Consider the following 22916-nt stretch of genomic DNA (forward strand, 5'->3'; position numbering starts at 1 on the left):
GGTGTCTGAATTAATTGGTTATCTGTTCTATAAAGGACTTATTATAACTGTTAAATGTTGATTGCCCGAATAGTGTTAAGTTCGTTGTTTGAAATAGGTGTTGTGAAGGCACGGTGGATTAAACTATTATAGGCAGTACGTTTAGGTGCTTGGGAATGTGTGGAGTCTTGACGAATGGTAGTTGCAGTTTGTGTAGGTTTTCTGAAAATTTTGTCTGTAATTCTGTAAGTCAAAGTTGAGGGGTATCTATGAATAGTGAGATTTAAAAAAACGTATCTGGCCGTTAGAAGAATGTTAGGAAAGTAGTAGTTGTTGTTTATTTTTGAGTGTTCCAGATAATGTAAATAAATCTCCGCTAAGATTCCAGAGGTAGGTGATCCCATTGCTAATCCATCTTGTTGATGAATAGATTTGTCAAAAGTGAAAATGTTGTTATTGACGACTAATTTCAGAATGGAGATGAAATCTTGTATTTCAAGTTTGCTAAGAGGACTATATTTCTTTAAGTTACTTTCAGTTAATGGAGAAAAGCTTTGCTGTTTGTATGCTTGGATACGTGTTGACTATGTCAAAAGAGTGAAGGGAGTGGTTAGGTTGTTAGTCATAGATCCTTAGTTTTTCACTTAGTCAGTGGTGTTTTTAGTGGACTTATTGGCAAGAAAGTGATAGTTTTTAGCTAGGAAACTTTGGTCAAATTGAGAAGCTTTGTACAGAGGACTTGTTGTTGTTGTTTAAAGGGGCCTAACATCGAAGGTCATCGGCGATATACAGAGGACTAGGCCTATAGTTAATAATAGGGTGGATGGGAATGTTGGCCGTATGGATCTTTAGGAGGGCTTTAGCTGTAGTTAGATTTTTGTGGTCCGTAAAAAGAAAGGAGGTATTCTTTAGGGTTAGTTTTAATTGTCGCTGATTTCTTTGGGTTGGGCCTTTCTTAATTATTGAAAAGGTGCTGTTGTTAAAAAATTCCTTGTTTCTTGAGACAGTCAGTTTTGTTTATTATAACTGTGGTATTACCTTTATCAGCTTTAGTGATTATTAGGTCATTATTACTGATTTTCTTTTTAAGTTCGGTGATTTGTTTATGTTTAGAAATCAACTTATTGTCATTAGGATTAATGGAGGTGAATCTTTTGTTTATGTTGTCAGAGGTAAAAATTTTGTCTAATTTTTTTTTTACTTCGAATCTGAGTTTGTCGTGTTGTTCTGGCGGCATTTTGTTGATGGCAGCTTCAGACTCAGTAACTAAATTAGTGGCTATATTTATTTTGTTCATGTTTGGCCAGTTGTGTTTTGGGCCTTTCGATAGAATAGCGGTTACTTCCTCATTTAAAGGTACTTTAAACAGGTGTGTGTGGTTTCTCAATTATGTTTTTGACAAACTAGTCTCTTTAAACTTATTTTTCCATGGAGCTGTGTTCTTTTTTAAGGTGTTTAATTTTTTCTCTAAGGGAAGTTGCTTCTGCAAAAGTAGGTCGAAAAGTCTATTATTAACCCATTAGCGCCCACTGATACCATATGGTATCAGGAGACAGTAGAAGTTTAACTGAGCTGGTACTGGCTTGAGTTGCAAGAGGGGTTTAGTTGGAGTTTTATACGTTCTTTGGCTTGAAGTGACGCATGCGCCTGAAGAAGCTTCCGACACTTACGAGTGGTTTGTTGGCGGGAGCGCTTGCATGAATTCAGGTGTGATTCTCTGGAGTGAAAATCATGGACGTTCGATATGTGTAAGTATAATATTGTTCTTATTATCTATTATTCCTTTCTAATCAGTATATTATAACATTGACGATGAATCAAAGAAACCTTCTGTAACATTTGAATTTCAACAATGTTATTTGTGACAACACAGCAATGCCTCTAAGTGCGTGATACCATATAGTATCACTGGGCGTTTATGATATCAAGCCGTTGATACAGTAATTTTTAAAATATTATATCGTACATTCGAAGATTACTTATGTGCTAAATGTAGTTGATTACATATTTGTTTATCTTTTATTATTCCAGGGGTGGACTGACCTTATCAGAAGTGATGGATATATTGGAAGCAGACGATGAGTTAGGACATCAGACTGAGGATATTTTCATTGAACCACCGGATGGTAATGTTGACACAGATGAAGATTCAGCCAATGAAGATGAGGGAGGAATGGTTCATAACCTAACTGGACGTCAGCTGCGTGCTGCAGCTGAAATACGCTTAGCAAACAACGAACGTATTGGAGCAGATTATGAACCCCTTGATATTTCCTCTAGTACTTTCTCACCATCCATGCTGCCTACGGAGAAAAATCAACAACAACAGCAGCAGCAGCAGCAGCAGCAGCAGCGGCAACCACCACCACAACAACAACAACCTGAAAAACAAGCTCCTGAGTGGATTCTAGAAAGATTAGCCAACCCACCTATTTATGAATGGATTGACGGTGACTTAGAACGTGTTGATGTTCCCTGCCCTCCTCCTGACTACACAACCTATTCAAATATGTCCTGTGTTGATTTATTTGAATTGTTTTTTGATGATGAAACACTAGAATACCTTGCTGAAGAGTGTAAGCGTTATGCACAGTACCAAAATGAAACCAACCCTGAAATAACAGTGCCCGAACTGCGATGCTTCTTTGCTATTTTGTTTCTAAGTGGGTACAATCCTTTGCCTTCAAAGAGGATGTACTGGGAAACTAGTGAAGATGTTAACAATGTCCTTGTCAGCAATTCAATGAGGAGAAATCGCTTTCTTCAGATACAGAAATTTCTCCACTGTGCGGACAACACAAAACCAAATGTTGAAGACAAGATGTGGAAGATGCGACCACTGATGGACAGAATAAAGAAAAAATGCCTAACTAATTTTGTTCCAACTGTGCCATTGTCGTATGATGAATCAATGATTAGGTACTATGGACACCATGGTTGTAAACAATTTATACGCGGTAAACTGATAAGGTTTGGCTACAAAATGTGGTGCCTAAACACAAGTGATGGATATTTGATAGACTTTGACCTGTATCAGGGCAAAAACCCGCGTGGTGACAGTGACTATGACAGACTATTTGGCAAAGCTGCATCTCCGTTAGTGCTTATGCTGGATGAACTGCCTAATAAACTTATTCCGTACAACATTCATATGGACAATTTATTCACAGGAATAAATCTATTCAGTTATCTCAGGCATTTAGGATATGGCGCAATTGGTACAATAAGAGAAAATCGCATACCCAAGTCATGCCCCTTGCCACACAAGAAAGCTTTCTCTAAAGAGCCCCGCGGGAAGTTTCATCACACTATTGAACGCAACAATGGTATTGCTTTTGTACGATGGAAGGATAATGCTGTTGTCACCATTGTCTCTAACAGTACTGGAGTGGCTCCAGTAGGAAATGTGAAGAGATATTCCCAGAAAGACAAGAAAAATGTTATGGTTCCTCGTCCAGCCTGTATCGCAAAATATAACCCTGGTATGGGAGGAACAGACATAATGGACCAGGGTGTTGGTCAATACCGTGTCAGTATTCGTGCAAAAAAATGGTACTGGCCTATTTTCACTTGGCTGTTGGATATCGCCATTGTGAACGCATGGTTCCTTTACCGCAAGAATCACAAGGGCACATCACAACTTGACTTCCGTAGAGAAGTTGTTAAAGTGTATCTAAAACGCTATGGTGTCCCACAAAAGATTCCTGGGAGAGTAAGTGTTGCCCGAAATACAGTGCCAGCTTTGAGATTTGATGGACTCAATCACTTCGTTTCAAACTGCAATAGGAGAAGATGTGCCAATGAAGGGTGCAAGTCATTCGGCAGAACAATGTGTCTGAAGTGTAATGTAGGCTTATGCATAACATGTTTTGCTACATACCATACTCAGTGAGCTGTGTCAACAGGTTGGAACAATATTAACAATTTATTGTACCCTGTACAATGATAGCAGTGTAACCGCCCAGTGATACCATATGGTATCAGCTAATATTGCGTAAAATAAATTCTTGTTTGAAAATATTGTGTTATTTTCCCATTTCATATACCCTAACCATCACAAATTAATGAAAATATCATTAAAGTAGGAAAATTTTTTTTCTGGGCGCTAATGGGTTAATTTGGTCTGAGAATAGATTCCACTGTGCACTAGGGAGCAATTTGGGTGCTTCAAGGTGAGTCTCACATCATTGGTAAGATTAACGGCATTCAACACTGGACACGCTATGTAGATGACACGTTTGTTATTTTAGACTCCCAGTTGCTAACAGCAACATAGTACTTGAATTTCTTAACTCCATTGACCCACATTTAAAATTCACCATCGAGTCAGAAAACAATAATGCCCTTAATTACCTGAACCTAACCATTATGCGCAACAGCAACAACACTTTATCGTTTAATATATACCGGAAATCCAACCACACTATCACTACCATCCAACAAACTTCTGTGCACCCAGACATACATAAGAAAGCAGCTTACAATAGCATGGTACTCAGAGTTCCTTCATCTCGCAAGAATTACAAAAAATAAATTAATACTATTTACAATATTACAGAACACCACGGTTTCAGTAGAACCTTCATCAGCAGAATCATCAATAGATATAAGAGCAGACCCAAGACTACCCTAGAAAAAGATTCCGCTCCTAAAGAGAAGTTTTCCACTTTAATAGTAGCAATAATAATAGTAGCATTTACCAAATTTCTAATATCTTTAAAAAAATAGAACAACAAAATAGCGTTTAGAACCTCCCACACCAACTCCAAACTCATTTTCAGTCCACACACTGTCAACGATAACAATAATAACATTAGTAATAGATATTTAAACTCCGGAGTTTACAAATTAGAATGCCAATCCTGTAATTCCAGCTATGGAGGTCAAACAGGCCGCATTTTTGTCATAAGATACGCCGAACATCGCAACGCTCTCAAATATAATCGTTTTTCAGCTATGAGTGATCATCATAAAGCATCCAGCCATGAATACACATCAATAAATAAAGATTTTAAGATCTTGCATTATGATAAAAAAGGCACCTTACTCAATGTTCTCGAGAGCATCTACATCGATTTAGATCAGTTTATGAACCCCTCTCATAATTAAATGAAATCAACAAAACAAAAAGAACGTTCTAATTGAAACATTCATTCCATGTATTTGTCAGAACTTCTATAATAAAAACAAACCCTGTCTCCATCTGTCCAACTCACCACCACTCCTCCCTCCCCCCCTCTCCCCACTAGCCTTGCACCCCCTTCCCCCTCCACTCCTCCCATCCATGCAAACACAGATGAGACAACAATAGACACGATTGTACGAACGGGACCATTAACTTTGAGAAGGCCGGGCTGCTTTGAGAGGATAACCACCTTTTTAAGTACCATAAGTTTAAAGTTTCTTCATACCCATTTTACACTTTTTACTTATCAGCCCAAGTTTTTCACACAATCTCATTTTTTCCATTACAGATTGGAACTTCATTGATGGTTTCCACTATGATCACATACAGTTTACCATGCACCTGTTATCTTCTCTAACACAGCTTCTGTTTTTTCGCTGCCCTCCTAACCATTTAAAGTAAGGCAAACACACCTAGCCAACGTTGGAAATAATCATCGAGAACGGGACCACTAAATTGAGAAGAAATACTGCTATTCTAAATTTTTAATTCATCTGCGTTTTTCCATCACTTGTCACATACATTTCACCTGGCACATTGTCTCCTCTCCAACTTGGTTTTCTCAAGCTTTTTCGCTCCCCTCCTAGCCTTTCATGGTGATGGTGACTTTACAGAGACAGACTGTCAGTCTGAATTTTCAACACAGTGATTTCGTTCTCTTTTTGAATTGTTATCAAACTAAAAAGAAAAAGGACTAAGAGGTGAACTGACACTAAGAGCGCGACGAAGACCCAGTGCAGTGGATTTGGTCAAAACTAGCGAAAAGAAAACTGCCAGGAACTGGACTCGGGCCTCTTACAGATAAAAAACATATAAGAGACGCAAAGAAACAAAAACATGACAGTAATAAGGGTAAGAACATAAATTTATTATGGAGTAAAAATCAAAAGAAAATAGTATAAGTAAAACAAGGGGGCCAAAAATCAAATAGGTAATATCAATAATATGTGGCCCGAGATGAAAATACACCAGACACAATGATAATAGTATCTTCACACACGCTTACCTCAGTAAAGGACGTGACGAAAAGTTTGGTAGTATAAGGATTTTGCATCTATATTAATTGGTTGAAGAATATGAATTTAGGTGGGTACAAAACATTTCTTTGTAGCACGTCAGGTCAAGACAGTCATAAGTTTAGAGAGTAATAGCATCTCGTCATAACATACTCTCATTCAGTTCCTCAGTTAAGACACAAAGACTCCCAACAATAAAATCACGTCCCCAGAGAATACAATCACATAAAGTAAAAGGAGCATAAAAATGCGAGAAGAGGGAAGGGTGCACCGAGTTCTTAAAATTCAACCAGAGAGAAAAAAAGGGAAAAGGGGCGGTTACCATGGTTTCACGCAAAACAACAAAAATATGGAAAGGCAACCCTCAAGGAATAAAACATATTAAACTAGAAAATAGGTAAGGAAAGCCAATGACGGCAATGTGAAACGAGCAATAAATAAGTAAATTAGGCACAAAAGGTATCAAAAATAAAGCGTCAGAACCACCCACGCTCACACAGAGACCAAGGGGTCAGGTCATCGCAAATAAAGGGATCTATAAGAGCGTCAACGCACAGCACATAATAAAATAAACAACCGCTCTCGAGCTCAGACAATATGAACCAGAAAGTGGTCCATCAAAGAGACGAAGTGTCTCCAACACCGAAACACACAGAAGCAGGCAAATCGCGTAGTTAGCTTGAATTCATACCAGGTCTATGAAATGGACATGAATTATACAGAACACTTTAAGGTTAAGTTTCAATATTCCACCTTTACAATACCATAAATATTATTGTTTATTTATTTAAACAACATTATTAAATAATACGGGACATGTTTCGTCTAACTTGTAGACATCATCAGCCGTAAGATATTCAAGAAAAAGCTTTAAAAAGGACAAGGACAGAATAAACACAATAAAATAAATCGGTTGTCGAACAATGTCAATCAAATTGACATGGTATTGTAAAGGTGGAATATTGAAACTTAACCTTAAAGTATACGTACGACAATACGGACTTTACGATGAAATTTATTTTATGTAATAATTATACAGAACACGCGATAAAATAATACAACATGAGCTCAAGCGGAATGTTAATGAAGTGACCTGAGAAAAATGTCTCTGCCGGCACACAGCAAACAATCACATACACACACATGAATCCGTGTTACCTTCAGTTCTCAAAATAAACATATTGGATCAGTAAAAGAAAATCAAGGTTAACACACGAATAAATTAAAAAAAACACGTAATGAGGGAAACCTTTCTAACCCAACTAAAAAAGATTAAAGAAAAATAAGTACCTCGATTATATAAGCAATTAACATTCTCTACAGGTCGAGATGTGTACAAAGACGTCTTGAATTTCTTAAAATATCGTTTATATGCTACAAAGGCAACTTGGAAATCCAGTCCTTCCATCTTCTCGGGTCAAAAATCTCCCAACCACCAACCAGAAAGATAATCCAACAAGACTGGGCAGAAAAGAAATGCTTTGACCTATGCTATCGTATGAGATGCCATCTGCCGGAATAGGGAAAGATTACATAGTAACTACACATGATGGGAAAGAGTAATAGTTCATAGATAAAATACAAGAGATCGCTAGGAACGTGAAGACATCAGAAAAAGTAAATGTACCATAAAATGATATGGTGCGGTTGAGAGGTCCGCAACCTCACCATAAGCACTTATTGTTCGTTTCCCTCTGTATCATTTGTTTTCATTTCTTTTCTTCTTAGGTTTAACACACTTTTTAGATTCAATTATGTTTTATATTGACTCTTTTTATCACTGAATTTGTCCCAACAAGTTATTTATTGCTCCATCTAATGATGGAAATATTGCATATTGCATGTTTTTATTTCCATCATGTCTCTCTTGTTTTTCATTTGTTCTTCATTATGTTTCCACCACATTTTTAGCTTGTATTATGTAAATTACTTTAACCCCCGCTTATTTCACTGACGATGGCTCAAACGAGTCAAAACATGTTTGAATTTTATTACTCCATCTAATGATAGAATTATGTTATGTATTGAATAGGAGGATACATTTAATTTTTTTTCCTTTGTAAAGTGCTCATTCCTTTAAAAAAAAAAAGAAAAAAAAAAGAAAAACAAACCTGGCCCAGAGGGTTTGCCTGGTCATCAAAACTCGAAACTCGGTAGTGAAAAGGTTAAATGTGAGTTGCGTATATCAGTTGATTACGTAGATAGAAGCAATAGTTCTACTGTAAATGCCTCTGTTTGCTGTACAGTGCAGCGGTAGTGTTGCCAGTGCCGTCTGTGCGGTGGTTCACGTTTCTTCTATACGCTGTGGTTATGGTGAAGAACAAACTCAGTAGGGTACTGAGTGCAAATGAGGGATACATAACAAAGTGCAGAATTAGTGCCGTTTCAGAGGGCAATGGATGTACTTCCGGCAAAAACAATGCACAGCTAAGCAGCAGTGAACTGTGTTTAAATACGCTCCTGTGACGTCATGTGACATAGGAAGGAGCTTGTCCCAGAACAAAAATATACTGAGTGACATACAAAGGAGATTTCTTTATGACAACCTGAGAATTCACATAGTCATGATGTGCAATGCTGGCAGAGAAGAAGTTACATATGATAATGAACTCAAACTTCCTGTTGGCAGTGTCTTCTAACTTATGCCAACAGATACCGTAATGCATGCTAATACTACTTTCCTTTTTTTTTTGTTTTTGTTTTAAACGGAAAACTGAGTGAAAACTGCACCTCAAGGCTGTGATACTGAATGAATGTTGAAAGTTTTAACGTACTGTAACTCTCTGTATGATTAAATGTGTCTGGTATACTATCCTTGATCACATTTTGGTACTAAAGATGTTTAATGCTAGTAACACCCTAATACTTCCTACCTATCCTTAACATTCATGTCATTTTCTTTAAAGGTTATATTTAGCTAGTTTTTAAGGCATATTTGCTTGCATATTTTGTACTTCTTTAGGTCATAAACTTCCCAACCCTAGTCATCGCAATGCAAAGCCACTGTCATGGATGTGGACAGGTCCCTAATATAACAATAAAATCTAGCATTATTGTTTTTTCCTTCATTCATCCTTTACTCGCACCAGTTCTTATTGTTCTTTTGCATTGTTTCTCTTTTTTAAATATGTAGCAGACTTCATAAATATCAATTAAACCACACTGAAACAAAATTAACTTGTAACTTGAGAGCAAACAGATAAGACAAATATGTACAATGCTCGAGAACCTGTAAGAAAACAACAAATGGACATAGTCAACTGACATCAGCTCCATAACTGGTTCTAGGTGAAAAAGCTCAATAATGATATACAGTAATTACTATTACAGCCATATCATGGAAGAAAAATTTACAAACTAAAATACAATCTAACCTGAAAATAACGAATATTATACCAAACAGATAATCATAAAATCATGCAACGTGTTCGGTACATAGGTCTGCTTAAAGATCTCCTTCAGTTTCTAGATGATCAGCATTTCTCGCACACTCAGCTTCTTATAAGAATAAGGCTGAAATAGAAATAGTGTATTCTGTATAACCTTTCATCTTAATGAAAAAGTTCAATAAGATGGCTGCTGTTTTAACTGGATAGAGTTATAGCATAAAATATATATTTTAAATGCTGGAGAGAAAACATATGATTTGTAAAAAAAAGAAATGTAATTCAAATTTAGCTCACAGTTGTCAATTTAGATACTCTATTTTTTCATATTTATAGTTGTTTTGTTCTTGTTGAGGAAAATTTTTATTATTATCAAGAGAAAGAGAAAGACTGAACAAAAGACAGGCATGAAAGGTTCAACATCATATACGAGTTAAATAAGAAAATCATTTGTTTTAAAGAAATATTGTACCATATTCATGTTAACCTTTTGCACTGCTATGTAAAGTGGGGCTCAACATTAACATATTAGACTTGTGCTCCGATGTCGAGACAATAGCTCATGCTATGCTGTGTTCCAGTATTGTAGAGCTGTCTAGTGGTCTCTAAGAGAACACCTTTTGCTATTGACTATAGTTTGTGGGAATTGTATTGACGTTATATTCTTGAATATTTATGACAGTTTACTGATGATATAAATTGAATGTAAATGCTTCATCTTCACCCACATAAATAGATATTTTAGAACAGTTAGTGGACAGTATTGATGCTTTCAACATCTGGAAACAATTCGACCTTGGTTATCGACAGAAAGAAGCAAAACTGTGTTGGTTTTTCGTTACACGTCAAAGTTGGAAGGGGTTGATCACTCGGACCACTACACATCAAGCCATGCTTTTATAGTGAAAAGCTTGAAATGGTGGCAGAAATTGTACTTCTGGCTATTGTAAGTGGCAATAGACTACAGCATTACTGCACTGTGCATGGACATTCCATCGCACAAAATCCTTGCGTAAACAGGTGATCAATTTGTTGGTTGGCAAAGTATGCAACAAAGTTCAAAAGCGAGGAAGACCATCTACTTATGATGTTGAAAAACATTTGAATGGTAAACTGCACATCATCAACAACCTACCTGGAAAACAACATAAAGACTGCTGCCTGTTCAAACAGGAACAAGTAAGAAGGTAGGAAGGAAACGGTTTACTACTGCAAAACGTTTTCAAGATAACTCAGTCTCCACCCAGAAGACTGTTTTGAAAAGTACCACACAGTGGAAAAACTATAAGGATTAATGAATTTTGTGTTCCAACTGCAAATATTTAACATGTAACATAATTATATTTTGTGTTGTATAGTTTTGCAGTATTCACTTCCTGCAGCTGTTCATACAGTAGTGCAGACATTAATTCGGAGTGGAGCAGGAAGCATACGCTAAGGGTAATGGAGTTGAAAAGGTTAAATGTCCCGTGTCTTGGACAGTTCCTATCTGGGATGGCAAGTGTCCCGTATTTTGAACCTCGAGTGAAATACGCCAGTGTTTTCACCTCTAATAAGTAAAACCAAGAACTTTTGTTCTTTCTTTCAAAGAGGATAGATTTCTTCACTCCTTGGTTTCTTTATCTGGTGTGAGTTTGTAGATTTTTAAAATTGTTTTTTTATTTTATTGTTTGTAGTTCTCAGGTTGCCCATCCTGGTGAATAAAACGCGCAATAGTGGACAGCTACCTGAGGTAGTCTGAGTCCTCTACATATTCGTGTGAAATAGTCAGCTGTGAGAAATACTATGTTCTGTTGTCTTGACTAGGTCTGACTTGTATATTTCTGTTAAGTTTTTTTCCTATTTGTTTTTTGTCGCACTGACAGAGGCAGGCCTTAATGTGACGATGGTATATAAAAGGGCTAGGATTGAAATCGACTTTGGCTTGAAGACAGGCTGCAGCCCCAGTGTTTGCCTGTTGTTAGGTCTGCCAACAGTGGGGTTCGAACCCATTGTCTCCCGAATACAAGCTCATGGCTATATGACTCAAACCACATGGCCAACTTGCTCGGTACTATAAGTTTCAGTCTGTATATAAATGTTAAGGCGTGCATTAATCATTTTGAAACAAAGATTATAACTTGAATACGAGCCCGTTGATTTCCTCGATTGCACACGTCTGTCCCCTGTTTTGATTTCAGGTATCTGAGAACCCTGGTACTAGATGCGAATAAGTGGATATCACATGTCACTAAAGACTTAAATGGTTGTAATTAATGAAATATTGTAAAATTGGAGAATTGCACTTGTGGATGTAACAAGAATCAATACTGTTCTTGCTGCATGAACTCTACCATAAGATAAATATGAAGATTATCATGAGCCTGGATCAGAGAAGTTGACCCTGAGTGAATATAAATCAGCAAAGTAGTGAGAGCAAATAATATGATGTAATCTTTATTAGATGTCATGAGAGGATTTCACCTTGCTTCAGATGAATAGAATCTCTCGTAGTTACCATTTGTTGGTAAAATTGTGATGTTAGTAAAAAGTAATTTTAATTCTTCTCTACTATATCGTAGTGTCAGTGGAAGGCAAATGAATGACTATGGGCCGGTTCGTCCAACTGCCGGTAAACTGGCTGGCAGCTACGCGGGAGGTAAACTACCTGTGGGTGTAAATCAACTGGTACTTTGGCTTGCGTGCAACGACCTCTGTGTAAGTGCTACCTGGAGCTAGACACCGATATGCCGGGTTGGCTAGACTGATTTTCAGCGACTTCTCGCTTTCGAGTGAGGTGCTATCTATCGTTAGAGGTATGAAGCTCATTTGGATTGTCTTGTTTTCCTGTGCTTGAATCTTCTGATTATCACCAACAAGCCTAATAAGCTAATAAGGGGAGTCTTAAGAGTTATGGACAAGATTTATGTCAAGTTTTTGTGAGGTTAATCTGAGCTTCAAAATCAATACCTGATTGGGATTAAAATCTCGAGATTACATTTTCTTACGCCAGTTATAACCTGTCATTTAAGGCAGCGATTTGGAAAGTATTCTCTAAGTAGATTGGTCAAGCTGCTCGCTCCGTAATAGAAGGTACGCAGGTTCTCTTCGTCTTTCTAATTTACATTTTAAAATGTATTTTCATTCCCTGCCATTGTTCTTAACTCTCTTTTACATGCTTCCATGTACATATATACGCACACACATCTTCTTTATGAACTTATTGCCTTTGAGCATTTTATCTGCAGGCTTCTGTGAATTAAGTATCTCCATGATCCTCTATTTGCAACTAGCTCTGTGACCTCGTTTAGTTCCACATGCTTTCATTTATTGATTTCATTCTAATGTTTAACTTTATGACTGGAACATAGCAACTGCATGCCTCACAGTCAGTTCTATACCATGTACTAGGCAATTAATCTCCTTTAATGTCATGGTCCGCCAAGTGATGTACTGCCATATTTGGTCCTGTAATTTTAAAAATCTTCCTATTTAAAGGTGAGAGAGAGAGAGAGAGAGAGAGAGAGAGAGAGAGAGAGAGAGATATGATTTTTTTTTTTTTAAAGTACTCTGCTCAAAGGCCAGTTGGATTCTCAACTGCTCTGCCATTGGCTGTCATAGATGGCCTAGATGCTGCTGAAGATGATTAAGGGGGAAATGGGAAGTGAGGTAGTTTCCGTTGTTATTCCATATCAGTCAGCCAAGCCTACTGAAATACACACACCAACTGACCCCAAGAGTATCATTCTCACACTATTCACGACGGGCTGGTGCATAAGGAATGGTATTTTTAGGAACACTCATACCTCGGTCACTTTCATATCGTCGAAGCCAAGGATGAGACATGTCAATAAAATTAACAAACTTTATTAGTCCATACCACGAGATGTAGCACACTGTGCAGTGTGCAGTGCCATTAAGGGTAAGTATAGAAAGATAGAAATATTGAAAGAAACACATAACACAATCACAGATCCTTGTGGGAAGAGGGAGAAAAGGAAAGGAAATGTGCCATAAAACAGCTGTCTACTTCATAAATTATATGTATATGGTTTTGCAGAAATGTTTACGGATTTCTTGGCATTGATTTGGGCTATTCAGAATCATTTTTGAAACATTGTTCTTTCAGAGAGCCTGGATAAGTGGGAGCGTTTGACAGTGGCAGATGCCTTGGAGCCTGTTTCATTTGAGGACAAAGAGACTATAGTGAGACAAGGAGAGCCAGGTGATGACTTCTACATCATTGTTGAAGGTACAGCCTTGGTGCTGCAGTACCGCTCTGAAGGAGAGGAACCAATGGAAGTGGGCCGCCTTGGACCTTCAGACTACTTTGGTATGCTTATCTTAATTTATTCCATGAATATATCCAGTATGCTGCACTCCCTGAAAGTACTTGTTTTAATGTTTTTTCAACAAAGGTTATTCTGAAACATTTTTACGATTTATTTTATTGTTTTAAATCTGCAATGCCAAGTGATATTTGAATTTAAGTAAGAGGTTGTAAATACAGAGTGGATAATTATTTGACGTTTCTGTGCATTTCCTTCCTCAGTCTAAAAGTCCTATGTGTTATTCATATCCTCAAAGATCCTGTGTTTGTAAATAGTTACCAGTCTCATCTGATTTTAAATCATTGCCTAGATTGGTCTCTGCTTCTCTTACCTTCTTCAGCCAAGTGCTTTGATAGACCACTTCCTAGCCATTAGCATCCTGTGGCTTCTTTATAGTATCTGACTCTGACTTGTACACTTCACTAGCTATTTTACTTGGCTTGATATGAGAAGTCACCTACAGATTTTGATAATAAACACTGGCAAAAATAATGAAAAAATAAATTGTAGTTTAAAATACACTGTTTCCCACTTTAAAAAACAGGAAAAACCTGGGAATAAAATTTGAACCAGCGTCAAAATCTGGGAAGTTTCTAAAAACTACATTTTTGTCAATAAATTCATAATGTTTTCTTTTGAGAATGCCATATATTTACTTAAAAGATAATACAAACTCTTTTCTCTTCTCTGTAATGTGTGACACACTCAAGGAAACCATACCATACATTGGAAAATCTCATTTTTGGCTTATTTTATATTTTGATAGTAGGTAAATTTGCGATCATTTTTGTGAAAACCAGAAGTCTAGCTTAAAATCTGATCACTTTATGTAACTTTGAAGTTGTAAGATAGAATTTGTTGAATTTTGAGGAATTGATTTTAATAATAATAATTTGCTTTATGTCCCACTAACTACTTTAATGGTTTTTGGAGACGCCGAGGTGCTGGAATTTAGTCCCGCAGGAGTTATTTTACGTGCCAGTAAATCAACCAACATGAGGCTGACATATTTGAGCACCTTCAAATACCCCCAGACTGAGCCAGGATTGAACCTGCCCAGTTGGAGTCAGAAAGTCAGCGCCTCAACCATCTCAGCCACTCAGCCCAGCAAAATTGATTAGAAAGTGGGGTATTTTACTCCAATAATATATTAATGATTTAAGAAAGTCTGACTGTTTCACTGGATGCCAGAATGTCAGCTTTGCATATTAAAATAATTTTCATAAATATTTAAAAGTTTTATTTTGTGGAAATTAAATATGTAAACACATCCAAAATTTTAAAAAAGTGAAACAGGATGTTGTAGTCTTGCAACACTCATACATGCAGAAGTTCTGTTTTAAGATGTACCAACAAGATTAATAATAATATAATTATTATTGGTATTCTGTGGAACACAGAGGTGAAAGAAGGTGCGGGCTGGAATGGGTCTATCTGCGATAGTCCAAGATTAATTTAAAACTTTAAAATAAAGGTTATATTTCTTTTCAGATCTTAAATTTTAACAAAACTCTTCACTTGGTGAAAGAACAAGATTTCAGGTACAGAGCAATTTTGGTACAAAACAGAAAAACCAAGAATAGGTAATTTACATTCTTGAGCTTCAAGCTCATAATTTACAAAGGTCCCAACATCGCTAATGTTGGGTTTAGTTAGATAGACACAAAACACAATTTTCAAGAGCACTTTGCTCCAACGAATGCAAGTTACGGCCTTCCAAAGGCACCACTCAAAATTACACAAATATCTATTTCACTACCAATTCTCCCAAGGAGACTGCGCTCCCAAACACTTACGGCCTACTGAAGGCAACTCTTAACTTTTACCTTTGCATAATACTTCACAATTTCCGGCCTCTTAGGCACAACCTACATTTGACAAGACTGTAGCAGTTGGATTTAAGAAACAATTCAGAGGTATCGAGTACCCATTCTATCAGGTCTTTGTAGATAATAACAGGTTCAGTTACTGGCCCAAAAATCAAAATGTGTGGAGGCGAACACTTGCGCTCCTCGAAATCAGAAATTAAAACCCTACTTGGGCTTGTGGCCTGATGATGCAGAGGGTAACCCCAAACTACTGAGGTGACTAAATGGACAAGTTAATTTACAATCTACAAGAGAAAGGCAGTTACAAAATCATAGTTGCCTCAAGATAAATTGAAGGGGAACTCGAGAGGGTCCGCATTCTCTATCCCCGGTTTTCAGTTTAAGTACTTGATTTACTTGAACTATTACATGAGCAGAAAGAAAGATTTACACTTTAGAAAATTTACCATTATATTACAAAAGATATGGAACCTTCCTCTCAGGTCGGCTTGCGGAGATAACTGCAGAGATAGAAATATGGTGGCCATTACCTGGGCTGATGTTCTGCCTTCTGATGAATGAGGACCCCTGCCTCCTCTCTTAACACACACACTCAGTAATACGACGATCAATAAGACAAGTTAGCTCAAAAAGGTGTCAGCTGTTATACCTGAGAGGAAGGTTCGAGAAGGCTCTGGACTAAATCTGAACACACCCTCATTTTATTGGACAGGTAAAAGTTACAAGAAGCCTCTGATTGGCTGAAAAATCAATACACTTTTTTTTTTTTTTTTTGATGAGTCAGAAACAAACGCTGGCGGGGTGAGTAAGAAGTGTTGCCAACCTTGAAGTATCAAAAATAAGGAAAGTCAATTCAGTTTAGAAAACCTATAAACACACAATTTCTTTAAGTTTGTAGTTACTCCACTTTGCACCAGAGTGCATGACATCAGTTCTTTAATAGAGGCATCTATGGAGAAAAGTCCGAACTTCTTGAAATAGTTGTTGCAACCTGTGGGGGAAAAAAAATTAAAAAAAAAAAAAAATCAGTCATTTTAGGGAACTTTAAAACAACACCTTACTCTATCACTTTAGTAGTGACATCTTTTCAACGTCCCAAATTTTTGCACTAGTTGGTTCAATTTTTGTGTGATAGATAGCGTTCTTCATGGCGCTTCATTTAAATGCACACACAATACATTTCGCTAGTTGGCCCAGATTCAGCGACCTTAATGTTGCCTGGCCGTGGGCACAACAAATCCCTTATTTCTGCTATGCAGTACTTTTGAATATTGTTCAACAAATATTTCGTCCTTTCTGCAGTCATGCCTCATACTTCCAACTTCTTAGGCAGATTCTGAGGGAGATTATCTGCCTCACAGATCTTCTCAATTACTGTTGGACCATCCAGTTTTTTTATTACTAATGACCCCAGGCATATTCTTCTTTTCAGTAAAATGATGTGATCTGAGGAACTTCAAGCAGTTGTTTATACTTATCGAAAGAAAATTCATCACTTCATTGACTCCCCTTGTATCTGTTTACAACCACACCTCAACTTTAAAAACTTGTTTATCTTTCGGTCTTCATCCGCATCAGAGTTTTCAAAACCAAAGTCCAATCCTCAAACTTCAGTGCAGCAAAGAAACAGGTAAGAATCATCCGCCATTCTTCCGCATGGCTAACGGCCGAGATAAGATCTGCTATGGCCATTCGTGACAAACTGTACGGACAATACAGACAGATGCGTGACACAGATGATTTCGAGCGATACAAGATTCTGAGAAACAGAACCAAGCAGCTAATTAGGACTTCTAAATATAAGTACTTTCAGGAACTGATGAAAAATAACAGCCCGAGACAAAAATGGAGTAAATTACGCACGTTAGGTATAGGTAATGCCGTAGAGCAACATGTACCAAGCATATCGCTAGAGGTTTTAAATGATCATTTTGCATGGCCAAGAATAGCCTCTCCCTCTTTCCTTAAAAATTCACTACCCTTGTTACAACAGCAGTCTGTGTATGAGCAATTATCTTTTAGAAATGTCAGCTCGAATGAAGTTAAAGGTGTGATATACTCTATTACATTTAATGCCACGGGTAATGATGACATTTATATATCGCTTATTAAGGATATCTTAGGAGCTATTCTGCCATATAACTACTGCCTGACAAAAGGAGTTTTCCCAGATGTTTAGAATGATGCACTAATTAGACCCATCCCGAAGAGCTCCAAGTTAGATTCTCCTTCAGATTATCATCCAGTATCCATCCTACCACCCTTATCCAAGGGGCTTGAACGTCTAGTTCATACAGAAGTTACTGAATGCCTTACCAAGCATTTCCTCCTTAATCCCTTTCAATCTTGCTTCAGGAAAGGACATAGCACTGTGACAGCTTTACTACGAGTGACAGATGAATCAGGCGTGCAATGGACCAACGGGACATGACTGAACTGACATTATTAGATCTCAGTAGTGCCTTTGACACTGTCAATCCTCAGTTACTACTGCAGAAATTTCGAGAGCTAAATTTTAATAGTGTATCACTTTGTTTCTTTTCATCTTACCTTGAAAATCGCCAGCAACGTGTGACAGTTGGAAATTTGAGTTCAGGATGGCAAAGTACAGTAAAACCCTTGGTGTCCCTCAGGGGTTGGTTCTCGGACCACTGCTATTTATCATCAAAAGCTCTTAAAATCTGCAAATTGCAAGTGAACACGGATGATGTACAGATATTGTACTATCATTCAAAACCGAGTGATATTGATACTGCAATTACTAAAATAAATTCTGACCTTCAACATCTTAGTGACTATGCAAATCAAAACAGTTTATTAATGTACCCAAATAAGACTCAAGTTGTTATTCCCTCAAGCAACAGGACATCTTCCCAATAATTTTAAACAATAAAATCATACCTCACTCTACTTCAGTGATTAACTTAGGAATTATTATGACTGAGGCCCTAAATTGGACTCAACAGGTGATAAGTACATGTAATAAAGTACATAAATGCTTATATCCCCTGAAACGGTTCACTAATGTATTCTCTGTTCGACTTAAAGTACAAATAATTCGCTCTCTTATATTACCTATATTTGACTACTGTGACACTGTGTTGACTGAAATAACCTGCGACAGTAACAAGAAACTGGACCGGAGCCTGAACAGCTGCATAAGATATATCTTTAATCTGCGATGTGATGCTCAAATATCACCTTATTATAAGGAGCTGTCGTGGCTTCGAGTGCACCAGTGCCGTGAGTTTCACATGCTATCACTTCTGCACAAAGTACTTTCCACTAACACTCGCCACTATCTGTCTTCATCTTTTTCTTACCTCTTGTCCTATCATGAACACAATACAAGATCTGGCTCCTCTCTTGCCATACCTGTAAACCGCACTGCTGTGTACAGCCGCTCCTTCATAATCTCTGTGTCTAGGTCATGGAATTCACTACCTGCAAACATTAGAGACAATCCTTCTCATCGCAAGTTTAAAGTGGCTTGCTGCAAGCATTTGCTGGTTGGTGGATAATTGTTGAGTGAATGAAGGAATGAATGGGATGAATGACATTTAAGTGTACGTTATTTTGTGTATTTTAAAATTAAGGATTCTTTCATTATTATTATTATTATTATTATTATTATTATTATTATATATAATTCACTGGGGCCATCCAGGACCACGTCAAGTCTTGTTATATTTGACACTGAACTTGGCCTTCTTTAGAGCCCAAATTTCCCTCATTCTTTGTGAGTGGGCCTGCTTACGCTCCTCTGTCCAAGGGGCACCGTGTCTTCTCTTCGGTTGCTCGTCTCGGTTTAGCCCGTTCGTCAATATTTTCTTGCGGAAGAGATCTCTGTTAAGGGCGTCTTCAGCTGAGATATGTAGCATTTGCAGGTCTTCTTTGGTATTTCTAAACCAGGAAATTGTGGTTTTGGGGTTTGAATCAAAAAAGTTCAATTTTTCTTTAGTTAACTATCTTCTGTCCATTCTTTTCAGATGGCCGTAAAATCGTGCCCGTCTTTTTCTGATTGTGTCGGTAATTTTCTCTATTTTGCTGTAGATTTCCTTGTTGGATCTCTTTTGATGGATTCCATTTCTGTACTTTGATCCCAAGATTCCTCTCACAATTTTGCATTCTCTTTTCTCCAGTTCTTGAAGGAGTCCTTTGGTGGCATTTAGAGACAGGGTTTTGGCTGCATATAGAACTACTGGCTTCAGAACTGTTTCATAGTGATGTATCTTGGTGTTTTGGGAAAGGCATTTTTTGTTGTAGATTGTGCGGGACGTTTGGTAGGCTATTTCCAGTTTGCGTACTCGCTCCTGAAGTGCTTCTTTGTTCAGTCCATTTTTCATGATGATCTCACCCAGGTATTTGAATTTGTCTACTCGGGTGATGTCCCCGTATTTTGTATGGAGTTTTGGTGGAGCCTCTTTGATGTTAGTCATTACTTCTGTTTTCTCAAACGATATCTGCAAACCAGTTTGTTCGGCAATTTCCTTTAAAATTTCAACTTGAGCTCTAGCGGTTTCTATGTCATTTGAGAGAACAGCAATAGCATCGGCAAATGCTAAGCAATCTGTTGCGATCCCCTTGGATTTGGTTCCTGTTCTCAATGGACTACAGTTGGTTTCCTGTAATCTCACCCGCCAGGTTCTGATGATCTTTTCAAGAACACAGTTGAAGAGTATCGGGGATAGCCCATCACCTTGTCGGACTCCTGTTTTGATGTCAAAGGAATGCGAGAGACATCCGTGGAACTTCACCTTGGATTTTGTATCGGTCAGGGTGGCTCTAATTAATTCCAGCAGTTTCAAATCAACTCCAAATTCATTTAAGATGTTTAGCAGGACTTCCCGGTCAATGGGGTCGTACGCTTTCTTAAAGTCCACAAAGACAGACACATACTGCTTGGACCTTAGTGTACAATATCTGATGATTGTTTTGAGATTTTGGATCTGTTCAGCTGTTGAGCGACCTTTTCTGAACCCTCCTTGGTATTCACCTATTTGATGTTCGACTTATGCTTCCAAACGCTCCAGGATGGCAAGTGATAGAATTTTGTAAGTCACGGGTAGCAAAGATATTCCTCTGTAGTTGTTGATGTTCTTCATGCTGCCTTTCTTGTGTAATGGATGGATCAAAGCTATTTTCCAATCTTCGGGTAGGGTCTCCTTGTTCCAAATTTCTTCTATTTGCTTTTGCAAGATATCAAGTGATTCCTCTGGGGCATATTTCCATAGTTCTGCTACTACTGAGTCTTCCCCCGGCGCTTTGTTATTTTTGAGACGGGCAATGTGGCGCTTGATTTCATCTCTCTCGGGTGGTCTGGAGTCTGGGTACCTGAGTAAGGTTTCCTTGGTCTCAATGGCGCTTTGCGGTTTAGAGCAATTAAGTAAATTCTTGAAGTAATCTGCCAGAATGCTGCAATTTTCTTCATTTGACGTCGCCAGTGTGCCGTCCTTTCGCTCAAAGCATAGAGATGGTGGATTATAGCCAGTGAGTTTGCGTTTGAAGGCTCTGTAGTACTCTCTGCTTTCATTCTTCCTAAAGTTTTGTTCTATCTTTTGAATGAGAGATTTTTTGTATTCATGTTTCTCAGTTCTGAACACCCTAGCTGCTTGGGCACGTTGGGTTTTGTAGGTTTCCCAATCATTTTCTGATTTCGTAGAGTAGTACTGTTTCCATGCATTGAGTCTTTCTTGGAGGACTGATTCGCAGGTACTATTCCACCAGGCATGCTTTTTGCTTCTCTTGATTTCTGCAACGTCTTTGGCGGCCACAACAAGGAGACTTTTGGCGTTGTTAAAGTCAGTCATTTGGTCTAGCCTTCTCCTGGAACTCCTCGACCCTTTGCCGAAGTTTATCATTGTCGAAGCGTGTGATCTGTTTGGTTGTCTTCCTTGTGTTTGCGGGAATTGGTTTGAATTTGATAAGAGACATATAATGATCTGAGGCCACATTGATGCCTTTCTTTACCTTGACATTCATAATCTCAGGGCTGTTTCTCCTGGAGATTGCAACATGATCAATTTGGAACTCTCCGAGAGCTTGGACGGGAGAACGCCAAGTCATTTGCTTTCTGGGTAGATGGCGAAAGTGGGTCGACATGACCTGCAGGTTGTGATTTTCGCAAATGGACACCAGTCTTTTGCCGCTGGGATTGGTTCTTTTGTGAGTAGGGTAATTTCCTATAACTTTCTTGTACTTCTGTTCACGACCTAGTTGGGCATTGAAGTCACCCAAAAGAAGCTTGACATGATGTTTGGGGATTTTGTTTAATTTTTCATCCAGTAGGTCCCAGAAATTATCAACTTCGTCTGGATCAGACTTGTTCTTATCGTTCGTAGGAGCATGTGCGTTAACTAGGGCGTAGGTTTTGTTCATGCATTTAATTGTGAGTATAGACAATCTGTCATTCACAGGTTCGAAATTTGCAACTGATTTAAGGATCTTTTTTCTAACAGCAAACGCGGTTCCAAGCATCACAGCTCCATTGAGGATTCCTCTTTGCGCTTTGCTCTTGAAAAATCGGTAGCCTTCGGATTCAAAAATCTCTTCATCTGGGTACCTTGTTTCCTGTAGGGCCATTATTGATATCTGATTTTCGTGAAGAGCTTTGGTGAGAGTTTTCAGCTTGCCAGTTTGTGTAAGTGAATTAATGTTGAAAGTTGCTAGAAAGGCTTTAGATTTTGGCCTGAGTTTTTGACTTTTCGGGGTACACCGAGACGCTCCGATTCGTCTCTTGCATGATGTCGAGTCTCCCCAAGAATCCGAATGAGACTCGTGCGCCGTGGCGTTCACGACGAGGGATTTATCCAAAGATTTACCCCCTGGGGTATGTTTCTTGAAATGTTGTGCCATCATGCTTTTTGACTTGACTTTGCTTTGGACGGGTACCCATCCTTTTACAACTAGGGTTGTTAGCCCTAGAGGTTGCCTCAAGATGTTTTCTGGCTTCTGGTCATTTACCACTCTTCGCCGTAACCCTGGCAAGGGACCAGTTTTTTTTTCTTTCACGGTGGTATTATTATTATTATTATTATTATTATTATTATTACTGTTGTTGTTGTTGTTATTATTATTATTATTATTATTATTATTATTATTATTATTATTATTATTATTATTATTCAAAATTATAAGTTATGTAAATGTATACTCTCTAGTGGTTAAGTGTAAGGGAGGGCCTAGAGCCCTAACTTCACCACCAATAAAGG

At 37.9% G+C, this 22916-nt stretch overlaps 1 protein-coding gene across 1 annotated transcript in view; it reads left to right on the forward strand.

Moving 5' to 3' along the window:
* Pka-R1 (protein kinase, cAMP-dependent, regulatory subunit type 1) overlaps window positions 1-22916 on the forward strand; it is a 412780-nt gene that overhangs the window by 328533 nt on the left and 61331 nt on the right. Inside the window, exon 5 of the mRNA XM_067135499.2 lies at window positions 13675-13878. Within this exon, the coding sequence (XP_066991600.1) occupies window positions 13675-13878 (204 nt within the window). The remainder of the gene's footprint in view (window positions 1-13674; window positions 13879-22916) is intronic.

The sequence above is a fragment of the Anabrus simplex genome, chromosome 1 (genome assembly GCF_040414725.1).
Source record: "Anabrus simplex isolate iqAnaSimp1 chromosome 1, ASM4041472v1, whole genome shotgun sequence".
NCBI classification, from domain to species: domain Eukaryota; kingdom Metazoa; phylum Arthropoda; class Insecta; order Orthoptera; family Tettigoniidae; genus Anabrus; species Anabrus simplex.